At 44.9% G+C, this 17,421-nt stretch overlaps 1 protein-coding gene across 1 annotated transcript in view; it reads right to left on the bottom strand.

Annotated features, from left to right (window-relative positions):
* The window catches only part of LOC147244772 (rho-related GTP-binding protein RhoN-like), a 37,153-nt gene extending 20,390 nt beyond the window's left edge, over window positions 1-16,763 (bottom strand). Inside the window, exons 1-2 of the mRNA XM_086184072.1 lie at window positions 16,358-16,763; window positions 15,830-15,917 (exon numbers count right to left, since the gene is read on the bottom strand). Of these exons, the coding sequence (XP_086040198.1) occupies window positions 15,830-15,917; window positions 16,358-16,705 (436 nt within the window). The 5' untranslated portion in view covers window positions 16,706-16,763. The remainder of the gene's footprint in view (window positions 1-15,829; window positions 15,918-16,357) is intronic.
* Between the last annotated feature and the right edge of the window lie 658 nt (window positions 16,764-17,421).

Below are 17,421 nucleotides of genomic sequence, written 5' to 3'. Positions count from 1 at the left end.
GGGGAAATTATTTTTCCCCGGCTCAGTCGGTAGCCGATCAGCATTTGTGCAGTGAGCTGGATGCTTTGAAAAGTTTGATACTGTTTACTCTACATAAAGAGAAGGTTTCTTTCTGAAATTGAAAGCTGTGCCCAAGTCAAACTCGTCCAAACTTCCCCGTTTGTTGTTCACCTGTAGTCAGTTATTTATGAAGAGATAGGTAAGCTCATCTGGTCAGGTTCATGTCCCCAGAAGTAACTCCATTTCGGATCAATGGCATCTGACTGTGTGAATGGATTCCTTCACATCGTGTCCTAGAGCCTGTTACTTCAGGTCAGGAAGCTGCAATTTTTGACGTAAAACTCCTTCTGTCTCCTTGCAAAACAGACAAAAGCAGAGCGCCGACCCTCCCAGAGGACTCTTCTATACTGAGATATATAAATATATACCTAACCGCACAGCAAGAGTGCTGCCATGGCTTTAAATGTGACACAGTTTTTATATGTGCCTCCCTGATGGACAGAGTGGGTCAGGTCCCAAGGGTGCCGGCATCCAACCATAGTCCCTACACAAAGCCTGTAGGGGTGGGAAAAGCACAGATGCACACTTCTTCTTCTGTCTACTCCTTCTGTCCTCTTTCCCACTTTTCAATCTAGTGAACATTTGCTTTGCGTACAACAACTCCCCCCACCCCCCCACCCCCCCCCCAAAAAATGTCTTTCTGCCGATTGGTCGAGGCAGCTGCCGTGCCTCATTGTGTCCCGGCTCGCAGAAAAAGCACCCCTCATCAGCCCCCATTACGCCTCCGGTCAGCTGAGGAACAATAGGAAGGGTCGCAGGGTCAGAGCTGTTGGAATTCCCATACGCAAACTCACTCAGTCATACAACTGCCGACACACATGCATGCACACGCGCATACCTGTCACATATGTCCATACAATCTCTAGAATCCCACTTTTCCCATGTGACATCTACAACACAGCGTAGACTTAGTTCACTTCTTTTAGTCCTGTGATTAAGCCGCCTACTCTGATTTTTAGGTGTTTTACATTGCACGAGCTTTCAAACAAGACAAGACAAAAACCGTATGTATGACTGGCTTGTGTCACGGGGGTCAAGGTGTTCAGAGTGTCCGTATTGTAAGTCCTGGATATTAAATGCTCACCTGCAACTGTATCCAGAGGTCCCTACAATAACTTATTTGAGCTTTACATTTTGCTCGGGGATGGAGACAAGCTGCTGTCCAATCCACACTACTGGGCCCGCTGGACTGGAGCCTCAGAGACCAGTCTGAGCAGACAGAACTGCAATAAAAATTTTTGTTTAAAAGCCGTCTTGACCAGAGGAATGACATGAAACTTTTATGTTTGAGCTCCTCACAGGAAAGTCTGCAGAAAACCATCTGTTCACGTTGAGAGTCTCAGCTGACTGACACACTGTCACGCTTGTAATTGGGAAAATCTTCGGAAACGTGACGTTTAAACGGAGCTCTGAACTTTCACCACGGCTCAGACACAAACTCAGGCAAGTGACGCAATTGTAAACAATCTGTTGGAAGCGTTACAGGCTGCTGCGCACCACCGACGTTATATAGAACAATTTGTGCCAATTTATTTACAAAGAAATCCACTGGGGAAACACAACCACTACAATAAATGTGGAACATGGTCGCTAAGCTACTCAGTGACAGCTACAAGTGAAGTCTGCTGTGTTATTAATGATATGCACAATATTAAGATGATTTCCTTATGATATATCTGCTATAAATTCTCATACCAGGCCCGGCTGTATGTGCTCTGCTATGATTGTCAACTGAACACTTGAAATCTTTATCATTTCGTTCTCTGCCAGTCGCCATCACAGCTCCTCTGTTCTCCTCTGTTAGTGACATGGCATGGCAAGACTTCAGAGCCCATAATCTGAGCCAGTATGAGCCCATCAAAGGCCTCAAGTGTTCTTTTCTTCTCTGCGTACCGAGGGACGGCGTTTAATTCCAGCCAGTGAATGCCCGATCCCTCATAACTTATCACTTTGATTATTCCTTTGCCACATTAACCAAGTAAAAGCCATGTAAAGACTATCAGCAGAGAGCGGCGCTGCTCAGCACTGCTATTTAAACTGATTATACACTCTCAAAATTATCAGCCGAGGCTGAGATGTGGTGAGAGAATGCAGCCGTATCCCTGGTCACATTTACAGGCTCATCTGACAGAGATAAGAGATCAGAGTGGCTGGGAAGCTGCATCCTCCCGGGCCTCCAGAAGTGCTTGTTGTACTGTTTATGGCCCGGTGGACACGCAGGCTGCTTGGAACATGTTGTAACCATGAATGCTGGGTGCACCATGGACCGTCTGCATTTCTGTGTGTGAGTCTTTGTAGACTCGCCAAGAGCCTCACAGAGAGGCCGCCCGAGTGAAATTCCCATTCCCATCCTGCGTTGGAGTTTCTTTATTAGTCTTAACGTTGAAACATTTCAGCTAATAATGACTCACCAGTTGCTACAGGCAATTATAAGAAGACAGTATCCGCGGGCAGAAACCTCTGCTCGATACGAAATTCACAGTTTCCAGAAAACATGTTCAATTGGCTACCTCACGTACAACACTGCTACATGCTGACGACACGCACCGTTAGCATGTAAATATTCAGCTGAACCAGTTAGCCTACAATCCTTAGACAGGAACTTGACCACAGAAATATGCTTGAGTAAATGTCCTATATTTTTTTAAAGCTGTATTGACGCCACTGACAAGTGGGTTAGCCAACTGACAACGGCAGAAAGCTGGTCAAGAAATGTGAGGTCATCTACGATGGCCAATTGGTGAGTTCCTTTAATTTTTGCCTTTTATTTTTATTTTTTTTGCCTCAAATATATCCATCCATCCATCCATTGTCTACTGCTTATCCTGTTAAGGGTCGTGGGTGGGTGGAGCCTATCCCAGCAGCCTTCGGGCGAGAGGTGTGGTTCACCCTGGACAGGTCACCAGTCCATCGTAGGGCCAACACATAGAGACAGACAACCATTCACACTCACAGTCACACCTACGGTCAATTTAGAGTCTGGATTAACCTGGTCCCCTCTTGATGTCTTTGGACTGTGGGAGGAAGCCGGAGTACCAGAGAGAACCCAGCAGGAACAGGGAGAACATGGAGACTCACACAGAAAGACCCCGTGCTCCAGCCGGGGCTCGAACCCGGAACCTTCTTGCTGTGAGGGGACAGTGCCGACCACTGCACCACCGTGCCGCCCCCTTCAAATTCATATTTTCATTTTCTGTTCCTTTGTCAAATATTCTAAATAGTCACAAATCTTTTAGTTGGCTGGGTTCCATGTTTACATCTGGTTACATAAGGATATTCTGAAACGTCTGTAGAGAAAATGAAAGGGAAATTATCCTCCGGAACCAGACACACTCAAAAAGTGGGTGGTCACCGTCGGGCTGTATTTATCCTTTATTTAGTCAGGAAGGTCTAATTGTGATATGAGCTTTCTTCTTCCAGGGAGTCTTGTTCAAGAATGCGGCGGAAACCCTTTCAGATGATAGAAGACGAGGGAGCTGAACGAGATCTGGCCCACCTAAATTATATAGAGAGGTAAAAAAATAGGCTTGAAGTAGAACAATCATCCTCTTATGAATCTGTTTGTTAGAGATGTTGATTTGGACATGAACATAACCCCATTGTATTACTCTGTTTTATCTAGGGGTGTCTAATAAATTGGTGAGCAGATGTGTGTGTGTGTGTGTGTGTGTGTGTGTGTGTGTGTGTGTGTGTGTGTGTGTGTGTGTTGGACTGGTTCACCGAGGAGTGCTGGCTGATATTCTGTGAGGTAATTACAGCCTGTGTGTTCTTGTCAGTGCTGCTTGTCAGGGCTTTCATGCACCACTTCTGCCCACTCACTGCCTAACATGGCCCTTGACTGCCGGCGACCTCAGCGCAGCGCTTCAACGGCCGTCTTGACTAATGGGCTATCAGGGATGGAGAACATCCATGAAAGGAAAAGGAAAAAAAAAAGAAGAAGGGGGGAGGATGAATAAATAGCAGAGAAAATGTATGTGACAATCCGCATCCTTGGATGAAGTTATCGTCTGCCGTGACGTTGGTGTCCTGCTGCTTTTATCTTCCTTTACGTAACATGCAGGGATTCACACGCGTGTGCACTGAAATAAATATTCATGACGCACCAGTTAAAACATATACACCAAATGAACTTGTCATGCTTTGTTTCCACCATTTACTTCTGCTTTGGCATTTATTTATATACAACTTTTAGCACAGGCCGGCCTAAATATTCCTAGAACACTGTGTTGTGGTACTACATTGATGCCGTATGTAGCTATTTTTACAGTTGTTATCCAGCTGTGACCATAAACAAAGTCCCCCATGACCATTTTGCTGCATATTGTTTCTCCATTCATTCATCTCAGCTCAAACTCTGCGGAACCGACACGACAATGACAACGCTTCGGAGGTATTTCGACTTCTTCAATTACGCAGATATCAGGAAATGGACAAATCCTCCTGCAATCTATCAATTTAGGGGACGGGCAAAGTATCAGCACTGCAATACATCATGATACTTCCTCCGCCATTGATTCCCTGTCACCAAATATCCATAGTTTTATTAAAAACTGTTACAAACCAATTCACCAGCCATTTGGACAAGTTGCATTGTCAGTGTTCAAGAGGCTTTAAGACGCGAAACTTTGTTGGAGGTTGTGATGAGTGTGAAATTACTTCAAACTTACAGAACAAAGTCATATATAAATTAGTGCTGTCAGGCGATTCAAAAAAATTAAATTTAATTCATTACAGGATTTGTAATTAATCAATCTAATTAATCGCATTTTAATCTCATATCTGCTTAAGGTCCCCAAATAAGGAATTCGAATTCTAGGACAATACAGAATTGTAGTGCACGACTAATCAAATGAATACACTTCGAAGAGAAGATTTGAAATCCACATTTTCATTGGTGATTGAATAAAACCCAAGTTGGGGCATCTTAAGGCGGAGTCTCAAACAGGCGCTTTGACCAGCGACGCATGTGTGAAGCGATGAGCCACTGCCAAGTACGGGTCCTTCAATGGGCCACGTTTAAAGTGCTCGTGTCTGGGTAAAAATGGCATTGAATCGCCACTCAAGTCTGCTACAATTAATCTTGCGTTAATTTTAATAACGCATTAATTTGCAGTGTAACTAATCTAATTAATGCGTTAAAGTGACAGCCCCAATATAAATACATGTTCTCTCATTCTTTACGGGTATTTTTCCTCTGCAGTTACACAGATGTGGTGATGTATCAGGGATGCTGCCAGTTCTTGTCAAGACCCTACAGGAAGGTCCCATGTTTTAGACGAGTTCAGAGGCTGAAACATGTCAGAACGAGTCTCAGATCATCAGAGGCTTACATGCTGCAGGTTTAAGGTTTAAGAGAAGATTTAGTGGAAGCACAGGGGATTGTGAGAGGGACACTTAAGCTTAATTCAGATTTATTGCTGAGATGTGTGTGTTTGGCCGTTTACATCTCAGTCCAGAATCAAATTCGAATATGAACTGGTGTCTGTCCTGAACCGGCACGCACCAGAGAATATTAACACCGATGTCGTGCACTGTGGTACAGAAGTAAACACGGAGCCCAGAGAAGCCAGCAGACTGGTGAGCAGACCAAAATGAGGACAAGGACGAGGAGAAAGAGTTCCAGAAGAGTTCCAGGCTCCTCTTTGTCTGCGCTGCCAGAGCTGAAGCACAACTCTTACCACCTGACAGCTGGTTTTGTCATCGAGGAGCTCACAGTGAGATGGGCAGGTGATCAAACAACCACGGCTCCGTCTTTGGCTATGCAGATCTCACACTGACAACGCAGCCACATTCCTCTGTGACCGTGAGCAGCCTGTTTTATCCAATACGCTCTCAGGCCGGCCCGTTCTGATACCATCCCTCAAGTTCTGCTTGTTCACAAGTGTCACCCCTGAATACTTAGAGGGTCTAACACCTCGCTGTCCCTCCATCTCAACTGTCTATCGTGTTCTCAGAGTGACTCCCGCCAGAGCAGAACTGTGACCAACGTCCATCTTGAGTGATGGGTCAGGGGGGGGGGAGTCGACTGAATTTCAATGTGAACAGCGCCGACTGAGGCGACGCTGCAAAAAAATTACGACCCTGTAATTGGACATCGCAGGGAAACGGCTCAAATCAGACCACGTGTGATGTCGGCTGCTCACAAAGTTATAAAAACTAATTTGAACCACAAATGAATAACAACAATAAAAGAAGTCAGATTTGGGCCACTTTAGCCTGCACTCCAATTGTAGTTTGTTTGATAAAGCGACAGATGTTTGCTAGCAGCAGTGATTCAGCAGTAGGTGGGAAAGTCATATCGTCATTCGTGTCATCAATATTGTGATATAATACACAAAAAAACATGCCTTGCTTTGGTTCACTATCGCACAATTACTCATAATTTAGAAATCGGTGTCTCTCATCTCAAACATACAAACGTATACTTGCGTATATAATACGAATATAGAAAAAAAAACATTTGTGCATTGCTGTACTCTTAAAAAAAACTGGATTAACAAAAACTTATTACAGTTCAGTGCTGTTCAAAATATCTGGGTTTGTTTTTGTTTTTTTTAGTTTAATTGCAAGTGGATTAATTGTGCAGCAGCCGCTTGAAGTAAAACAGAAACTTCATGAATGAGAAATGTACGCGTGAGCAGAGCTGCAGTGCCAAAATATTAACTAACAACATCATTTTTATAGTTTGTTTGTTTCAGCTTTGGACGACACAGAATCGTAGAAGGGAATTCTGTGTGCGCCATACAGTATTGTTCTAAATCACAGTGCGTTCAAACCAATACTTACAAATCGCACACCACAGAAAGGTTGACTCATATCACGCTGGTAGTTTATCGGACCGTTGCCTGTGCAGCAACAGCAGCAGAGGAGCCCATCCCTCATGGGCAGCCGTTCCAAAGCTTGTTCACCAAGCTTGTTGACCCTTTGTTTAATAGTCTAAGAATAGGAGTCACGCAGCTCCAGGGATGGAGCACAGCTGCTTGCCTGCTCAAGAACCAAGACATTCAGCCCAGCGGTGTGGGCTGCCGGCTGTCCTCCACGCTCTCCATAATGTCACACAGCAGCACTCAGAGAGTCAAGAGTGCGGCGAACTCCAGCTTCATTATTCAACAAGTTTACAGCTGGACATCGTTGCTAGAGGGGGACTAGCAGGATAATTTGTTACTCTGACGGTAAAATAATCCACGTTGCTTACAGCGGGAGAGATTTATCGCAGAGCAGGAATTCCTCTGCATTTCTCGTGTATAAACTGAGGTATGTATACTTAAAGCAGACTGGATTTTTATTCTTTTTACAAATAAAACTATTATTAAAAAAAATGGATAGCTTTTCATCCTCTGAAGCCACCGGCACATCTGGAATTTGTGAGCAACAAGCACATTCGGTATTGATGTTACTACAAAACTGTCAGTGAAACGCGGAGCAGTGTGTCATTATCAGAGGTAATTAAGCAGCCAACTTCAACACCGCATAAGAGGAAGCGACAGTGCCTTTTTCTCCATCAAACACAGAAGTACGAAGGTTCCACCACACACAAGAGGACAACAGGCTCCACTGAGCAGTCTGCTCGTGTGACAGCACGGTGACGCACCAAGATTACACGTCCACGTCACCCCACACAGAGCTCATCATTTTCTAGCACATGGGCGTTCTCTGCGGGCTCTGACCGCTGGTTGTAATCCCTGGGATTATCGAGAGCCACAGAACCCACGGACTCATCCCAAACGCGAGGATGCCGATGAGAGTCGAGCAGGGCCAGAAGACGTCTCCTGGGACACAAGCCTCGATGTCAAAGGACTCCAAACTTAAGAAGCCTGGCATTCAACGGTGTCACCACTTGCAAACTTATTTGGGATGTGACGCAGATCTGGTAGCAACCAACTGTAGAGAGGAGTATCGCCACCTAGTGTTCTGGTGGAAGACAATAAATTGGTTCCTTGCTCAGTTCTTGAGTACTGGGACATAAACAGTCGCCCAGTTGCAACTGTGAATGGAAACTCACTGAATGTGTAATAAATCAGATGATTAATTCCCCTACACCTGTTATTATTCATTTTTATTACCATTAATATTTTTATTATTCATCTTTGATTTTCTTATACGGTTTTTCAAACATTTATTATCCGCTTGTATGATTAGTTTACAGGTCGGTGAGCCCGCAAAGACAAATTCTAATCGATCACTTTAATAGTTTGGAAAGAACTGAATCTTTAATGAATCTAATAATTACAGAACAAATTTGCAGGTAAAGAGGATTTACAAACATTTTTTTGTACTTGTTTAATCACCACGACACTAACGGTTATTTTAAGTTGCAGTGTTTCACCAACCTTGCACTATCTTCTGTTTACTCATTACCTGAAACTGTCATCCAGGCTTTCTCTCCCACTGCAGGGGAGTGCCTCCCAGCCTGTTATGCATCATCAAAACAGGTTTCATTTAGGCGGTTATCGCCCTGGGCTGGTTGGAGTTGGAGCAACTTTTGGGGCTTAGGCTGCATACATTTAGACTTGTCAGTTGAAATAATGTCGCCTGTCTCCCTGCAGGACACTGACAACAATAAACAAAAAGGTATATTCACACTCCTGGTGCTTACACGTGAGACTGCCTCGCCTCCCACCACCTGAACACTCTCAATTTTCAAAACTGTTTAGTGAAAGATCGCTTAAATCCAGCGTTTTATTCATTCCATGCCAAGTCTAAAATGGCAGTGATGGTTTCAGGGAGCCCAAAGAAACCAACAGTAAGAGCCAAGACTAGATAATGTTCTACCTTGTGATCAGCACGCTAGCCACTCAGATCATATCGGGTCTAAGAGCGGTTTGTGAGCAGCCTGCAGCTCCAGTCAGCCGTAACTTTGAGGGCAGAGCGGGTCTGTTGATTTTATTTCTACTCTACATCGCAGTTGTAGTTCACTCGCTCCCCATTAAAGATTAATCAAGCAGAAAGTGTTGAGGAACAGAAAGCCAGCTGAACTCTGTGTTTTTACAGTCCTCTGGATGTCCAACTGGTCAAGTATGCCGAGGATGTGGGGATGAAAGAGCGTAAAGATGCCTTTCATGTTGGAAAGTGGGTATGAGAGGAGGAAGCAGCCAGACTACGGCCCTGGAGTGGAGAGTAGCGTCACACATGCACCGCCTTGTTATCACTTCTCAAGTCAAAAATAATCACACCAATTACTGCGAGACACAAAAGACTTTGTTATGAGAAACAGGCTGCAAATGATCCACCTGTAACCAGGGAGGATTTGAGTAACAGCCTGAAAGACTTTCATTTAAATCTTTTATCATCTGCATCACTGAATGCTGCAACACAACAGTGATTGATGCTTCATCGATCCTGGCACCTACAGAACAAAGCCGTGTTTATAACAAACTTAATAAGCTGAGAACCGCAAAAAAAAAAACAAAAAACTGCATCGATTAACAACCGATGCAAACCAAGCATGTCCCTCTGCTGCAGCTGCGCATCAAAAACTTTTATATGCCAAAGCTGACTTTTATTCTGAAGGAGCCACAGGTAACAGTGTGTTTGTCAAAGAGTGTGGCACCGCGTCTACTCAGAGAAAAATATAACTGTTTTCAGGACAGCAGACCAGTTAAAGATATCATAGGGAGAAGTTGTTTAGTGTAGGTTGGGGTATGCCCCCCCCCCCCACACACACACACACAAACTGCCAACCCCCCCCCCCCATAAAAAAATAAAAAAGACACATTGCTCAAAACTATGTTTCTTTATTTTAATTTGTCTACATAGATCATAAATGACACTTTCAAAAAATAAATTTGATCGATGGGCAGCACGGTGGTGCAGTGGTCGCCTCACAGCAAGAAGGTTCTGGGTTCAACTCCCGGCTCCAGCACGGGGTCTTTCTGTGTGGAGTCTCCATGTTCTCCCTGTTCCTGCGTGGGTTCTCTCCGGAACTCCGGCTTCCTCCCACAGTCCAAAGACATCAAGAGGGGACCAGGTTAATCCAGACTCTAAATTTACCGTAGGCGTGACTGGTGAACCGTCCAGGGTGAACCCCACCTCTCGCCCGAAGGCTAGGATAGGATAAATGGTAGAAAATGGATGGATGGGTGGACTTTTGATGGATGTTTGATTGGATGATTCAGCTTCTGATTCAGTTTCTTCTTCACCAACGGTATGAAAGCTACACCACCGACTAAGAATCAGGTCAATAAGTGGTAAGTTAATTTTTTTATCCATCCATTTTCTACTGCTTATCCTGTTAAGGGTCACGGGGTGGGGGTGGGGGTGGAGCCTATCCCAGCAGCCTTCACCCTGGACGGGTCACCAGTCCATGGCAGGTAGACAGACAACCATTGGCTCTCACAGCCACGCCTACGGTCAATTTAGAGTCTGGATTAACCTGGTCCCCTCTTGATGTCTTTGGACTGTGGGAGGAAGCCGGAGTACCAGAGAGAACCCACGCAGGAACAGGGAGAACATGGAGACTCGACCCAGAAAGACCCCGTGCTCCATCTGGGGCTTGAACCCGGAACCTTCTTGCTGTGAGGTGACAGTGCTGACCACTGCACCATCATGCCGCCTAAATTTTTTTTATGTTAAAGTAATAATTACTGACATTTCCAGATGAATACACTACATGTTTGTGTTTTGTTTTGGGTTTTTTTCAGTCACTGGCTGCGCAGTATAATGGTGCTCCGAGCTTCAGCCAGTTTGTGAAAGCTTTTATTTTTGTTGTTGTGGACACCCTGTGTCAGGCAGGACGACTGTAGGAAAAATTCTCCGCCTCACTTGCTGTGAGGCGTTTCATGTTCACAGCAGCAGCAGCAGCACTTTGCTTGGAAATAAAACAGAAAGAACCGATGTGGTGCGAATGAGAAGCGATCACTTGCTGATCAGATGAAGACACTCCAGGCTTGAACTCTGTGAACGGGACTATTCAGGATAAGGCTGACAAAAGATCTGTGGGAAGTACGGGGTTAGACGATCTGTGTTTTGGCATTTTCTCTTTCATGAGTAAACAGAATTTAAAGAGCTGCAGTTTCCATGTGAGAATCAGGTCAGGAACTTTGGGGAAACCCAACCAGTCATGCCTTTTAGGAAGCAGCATGCAAGAATTTTTGTTATTAGCCTGCGACCAGAGTTTGAGAGAACGTTTCCCAAGCACTGCTACCATATTGGGAGCAGAGGAACAGTGAATTAATGCCTCAGGCTTGGCTTTAAAAAAAAAAAAAACAGACCGGCTGACTACAAATAGGCCCCAAGAGTGTCGGCTGTAATCACTAATGGCCCTCGGACAAGTTATCAACAAGTCACACCGACATTCTGACCACTTAACTGCTTGAGTTGCTTTAAAAGTCAATTAAGATACATGCTGAAACAGACTTCATCATCTATCAGGATGAGTGGCAACTCTCTCAGCAAACACAGAGACGTACATACAGTGGTTTTCACTCATTTGAATTCCATTCAATCACTTTCTAATTGACTCTCCAGATGGTCTGAATGTGCAGCAGAATACAAAGTTGCCCTCTGCTTCCCTGCAGCCGTAAGACTTCCCTGTGTCTGTCGGCCGCCTTGTGAAATACCCATTCATTTAGGGAGTGCAGTACAAATATACAGATTCATGCTCAGTAATGACCTCAATTAGATAACCAGCTCACCCCTGTTTTCAACCAGCCAGCAAGGACTGGACCTTGTGCAAGGAATTGAATTAATGAGAGCAGCCTAATCAATGGCGGACTTCTATTCTACAACAATGAACGCTGCAGGCATTTTAATGACAGTACACATCTGACCACGCCGCCAGAGAAATGCGAACAAGGCCAGACACAAGCCGTTTAAGTAGTCTCGCCTCGGCTGGTGATCAATAATGCTTTGTGAAGGGAGCCAGACCGCAGCCGGCAGACTTCACCAGCAATTAAAAAAAGAGACAATACATTAAGTGAAGAGGCTGAAAGCTCTGTTGACAGAAAGATATTTGCTGTATCCAGCGTGGAATAGACCGGTGGAAATGTCACATTGCAAAGTGGCTGTCCAGCTGTGGCAGAAAAACAGCCCAGTGGCATTAATTAACGCAGACGTCTTCTATATTTCTACTACTATTCATGTGAATAATTCTAATTATTTATCTATCACACACTCCCGTATTATCATGTCCATATGTATCTTTTTATATTCATTGTTTTATGAAGCACCTTGCTTTTGTATAATCCTGGATGAAAGATGCCATGTAAACAAAGCTAGATTTTATTGTATTCCAAGAAAACAGAGGGAAATGGAAGCTTGGTTATGTGAACTCTGAATTCGTAACCTGAAATTTTAAAAAATGGAGATTTACTCTTTTCATCGCATGAAAACGTGTCTTATATTCATATCATATCGAGATATTATCCAGGTTGATTGTTACACCTGGCTTTTAAGGCAATATGTCACCCAAAAACAGTACTTCTGCCCTCAAAGTCTTCACAAATCGGCGTCCTGGGTTCACAAAATGTTTTACGCCGCTGCAAATACTCTGATTTAAGCTAAAAAATTACAACTATAACTCTTCCAGTTCAGCATTTATTCATGGTGGCGCAGAACTGGAAGGGTTATCGTCCTGCCGTTTGCTTTTGGGCTCAAATCAAAGTGTCTGTGGAGTGCTGAGCTCCTTTGACTTGTGAATTTGAATGTGCCTGAGAATCAACAGTTTTGCGGTTGTTAGCTTTCTGTGGCCACAAGGCGCTACTAGCTTTGAGGTAAACATACGTGGCTGGACCGTTCTGCATTCTGGAACAACAACGGGGTGATGCAGTGGTGGGGGGAAAAAAATTGTGAGCACAAAACACTTATTTGCGAGGGTTTGGGTGAAAACTCACCCCAACCCGTCCCCAGTAGCCCTACTGATATTCGATGGAGACCCGATTGCACGGTCCGATCCAGCTCGTGTTATTTTGGTGTACGTGAGTCCAAAAAACAAAACAAAAAAAAGAAAAAGGATATAGAAGAATTGAAAAAGAAAGAATGAAGCTACACCACCGTGAACACTTTTGCTACTTTTGTTTGTTTTGAAGGGAAGAAACTGCCTTCAACATGATGGTTACACAGTTCTGTAACTGTGTTCAGTTAAGCCACCTGCAGAGGTGGTTTTGGCAGACTGGATCACCATCAGTCCTCAGTGAGTCTCGGGTGTATTTGCTCTCGTGCGGTCAAGCACCAGCTGATCACCCAACACATTTTTGTGCCAGGTGTAAAGGGTTAAATCATACCCTCTTCTTTAGTTGCCGCAAATGTCGGTAGAGCTCACAGGTGAAATATTAAAGTATAACTCAATCCGAATTAGTTCACCTGTAGAAGTGAGTCCAGGGTTTCCAGCGAGAACACACGAGAGGGATTTTTTCTTTTTTTAGCTTAAGGGTAAAAGAGGATCAAGAAATAGAAATAATCCAAAAAAGGAAAGATGGCAGGAATGCTATTTCTCTCACATGAAAGCCTTTTTCATCTGTGAGCCAATTATTTTTCTTGTTGGGAGAAAATATGAACATCTGTGTTTGCTGTGAATCGGTGAATAATGGCTCACTACACAGAGACCCTGAAACACATGCTTACCAAACACACACACACACACACACAAGCGCACGCGTGCGCATGCGTTTGCCCTATGGGATGGGTGACGTCATGTTTGTTGTGAGGTGGGCGGCTCCTGGTTGAAGATTAAAGACTAGCATTGCCAAAGGTGGTTTAGGGGGTTTAAAAGATGGACAGAAGCACAACATTCCCACTCCATCATTAGACTCTTAGAGGCAAGAGATAAGGAACTCCTCTAAGTTGTAGCCCTTGGCTCCAGAGGACCCCCCCCCCCCCTGCCCCAACCCCTGAACTCAAGATGATTTAGTCTCTGGGTCAACATGGGGTCCCAAGAAAAAAACAACATTCTTTCCCTGACAGATGAGCCAACACTCCAAATCTAACTCCCAACAAATCTAAAGATAGAATTAGTTTGGGAATGTTTATGGTGAAAAGAGGAATTCCCACTCCGGGGATCTTGGACTGGTCCACCAGTGTCACTGGTCAGATAGCAGCTGGTAGCTGCTGGATGAGAAAAGGATAAGGGGCAGTCAACCCCTCCAGCCTTCCTAGACCAAAGTGGAGCGCGGTTGTTGCTGCTTGACTTTGGCTGCTCCTGAACACTCAGTAACACTTCACCAAATCCAAGTCGTGAAAAATGGAACAATCCACTTTCAGTCCCCATTGACATCTTGCTGACTTGAAACATGACTTTTTTCGGACTGACGTCACCAGTCGATGAGCAAATCCGATGCCGTATACAAATACTACAGGAGGTTCTTCAGGAGTTTTGTCATTCAGATTTATCCTTTGGTTGCATTCATAAAATCATGAAATTCACTGCCACTTTGTGGTAGTTGGAGGGGCGTGTGAGTCTTGCGTGACCACCCAAACCGAGTGGATGAAAGGGCAGAGACCATGCAGCCACTGGTACTCCAGGCTGGAGGTTAGCTTAGGGACAAACAACCCTACCCTGTACCCTACGCCGTACCCAGTACCCTACTCTGTACTCTACCCCATACCCAGCACCCTAACCTACCCTGTACTTTACCCCATACTGAGTACCCTACCCTACCCAGTACCCTACCCCATATCCAGTACCCTACCCCGTACCTTGCCTTGTACCCTACCTCATACCCAACCCTGTATCCTGACATATATTTGTTGGCCAGTATGGAAGTAAGCATCATCATGGGTTCAACGCCAAAAGCCAGTGGGGTTGTTAAACTGAATTTCAGATGTTTCAATTCAGGAACCAGCAAGATATCCAGCCATCCATTCACCTATCCAGCCATCCATTCACCTATCCAGCCATCCATTCACCTATCCAGCCATCCATTCACCTATCCAGCCATCCATTCACCTATCCAGCCATCCATTCACCTATCCAGCCATCCATTCACCTATCCAGCCATCCAGCCATTCACTTTTTTTAAAAAATAAAAACAACACTGATTGTTGTTGATCTGATTGTTGAAGCCTTAATGCAATGGTTCAACATACAAAGCTAAAGTTACATTATGGGATAGTGTGTACTCCTCTTACCCCCCCCCCCCCCCCCCCCAGTACACACTGCACAGTTGTACCGGATTCAGGAGACGTCGGTTTATGATTGCATCATTCAAGAACACGTTCACACAGGTAAGAAAAAACAGAAATGGAAAAAAAAAATCAGACCAGTTCAGCCTGATATGTGCAGAACTTCAGTCAAGATGGGGGCTTGGTGGAGCTGGACTCCTGTTGATGCTTGTCATTGTCATTAAATATTAATACAGATTCACCAAATAAGAGTGATTCATAGAGGAAAATGCATCGTCCCTATCCAACAATCCAACCAGTCAGCAAAACAGGCTTTGGTGTGTTCTGATGGAAACCCCTTAACAGTTACAGTCCCTTCAGGCCAATCTTGTCTGAATTATTCATGCTCTCACCCCTTGATCTCACCCCCCCCCCCCCCCGACAGTGGCCTGACCCCAAGTCAGACCATGGGAAGACCCAGCCACACACAGAAGACAGCAGGCAGGAATGCAAACACGAGACACTGAGAGAAACTAGGCTGGCACCGAAGTTTCCAGCAAAAACAACAATCATAAATAGCAGCTGCTCCGAGCGAAACATACAAATGAAACCGAACACAACCACCAGTTGGACAGCAGAGGGACGCCCGCGTGAGCTGTTATGGAGGGTGGTTGGAGGTTGCCCCCGCTCACCCACCCACTCTGCGGTGGACTGACATGTGAAAGTGTCTTACCTGACGTGTCCCACATGTTCAGCTCAATCCGGTGCTTGTCTATCTCAAAACTGGCTGTGTAGTTCTCAAACACGGTGGGCACGTAGGTCTGGAGAGAAGGGATTCATTTTAGTGATCCAATTAAGCAGAGACAAGATATGAATGTGTTTACACAGGCACATGCTCCCAGGGAGGAGACTGGTGGGGATATCTTATTTGAAGTCATGCAACTGACATTTCACAGCAGAGCTAGTCGGCTACTGTTAATCCCTCAGGGGGGGGGGGAGCAGATTATAGAGATGTAAGATTACAGCAGATGAGGACAACGCCTTTAAGTTTTACGGGTGCAGACACAATAAAAGTCCATTCAGACATAACAGGGCTGCTCCAGTGATTTTACAAGCAGTCACTTCTCTGCACTGGCCCTGTCTGTCTCTCTTGTGTCTGTCTTGGAGAGTAAAGTCTTCACCTGTCCAAACATTTTGAATGCTGTGTCACTAACTCCGGCTGGTAGATACTTCCCAACAGTCAGACTCCAGGTGAACCTACCTCTGGATAGCAGTCTTTAGCAAAAACGTGCAGCAGTGCCGTTTTCCCACACTGCGTGTCCCCCACCACCACAATCTTACAGCGGCTGCCTAGACTGTCCATGGCTTGTCCGTCAGCGGTGTCTTCTCGGCTCGGGGGTGGATTGCATCCAGCATCCGATAAAAGAGAATCGGAGAGCGGGCAGAAAAATGAGCAGATACATGCGCCGACTCGGTGCGCGTTACGATCCAGCTCCTGCTGTCCGACGCGCAGCGCTCTGATCCCGCTGGCAGACTCTGGCTGACTGGTCGGTGTCACCCCAGCCAAGCGGGACGCGCTCAGCCCTTCCTGAAACTCCGGTACTTTCATTAGTGGCCACGCCTTCCTAATTCCCCCCCAAGCAAACAGCCTCACTGAGGGTCGAACTGTGACCTCATCACCGTCCTCTTGGTGTTGCATCCTTCTTCTTCTTCTTTTTTTTTTTAAATATCTGTGAGCTATTAAATAGTTTACGACAATTCTGCCTCATTTTATATCCTTGTTTATTAAATTTCCCAACGCGGGGATCGAGTAAAGGACTGATTTCCACGGAGAGAGTTTTATCACATGTTGAGATTGAAGAAATTCTCCTGCGCTCTCAAATTAGGAATGAATGAATTCTGTAGATTGAACATTTTTTAAATAACAGCAGAGCAAAGCAAACAAATGGGGGAGGCAAAACCAAGTGCAGTAAACCGTCTAAAATATATTAAAAGATAAACCTTGTACTCCACAGAGGAAATTTACAAGCAGCCATAATTGTTAAGGGGACCAAGAGGAAGGAAAGCCAATTAATTCTTCTTCATTTCATCAAAGTTCATCATACAATTGAACAAATGATCACCCCCTTTTTTTTTTATTATGCAGCACATTCATTATGTATGCAGCAGCCTGATATACCTCCATGAAAACACCTAAATATATGAAACTGTACTTAAATACAGCCCATTTTAATGAGGAAAGAGCAAACGCCCTGGGGTGTTTTTTTTTATAGCTGTGACCATGTGATACGTTCATGTAAGCGGGTTTTGAACACGTCAGGAGTA

This window comes from Aulostomus chinensis, chromosome 18 (assembly GCF_037954235.1).
Source record: "Aulostomus chinensis isolate RoL2024-O1b breed Wild chromosome 18, RoL_Achi_v1.0, whole genome shotgun sequence".
NCBI classification, from domain to species: domain Eukaryota; kingdom Metazoa; phylum Chordata; class Actinopteri; order Syngnathiformes; family Aulostomidae; genus Aulostomus; species Aulostomus chinensis.
The sequence above is the reverse complement of the archived record's forward strand: the minus strand, read 5'-3'. Positions and strand labels throughout refer to the sequence as shown.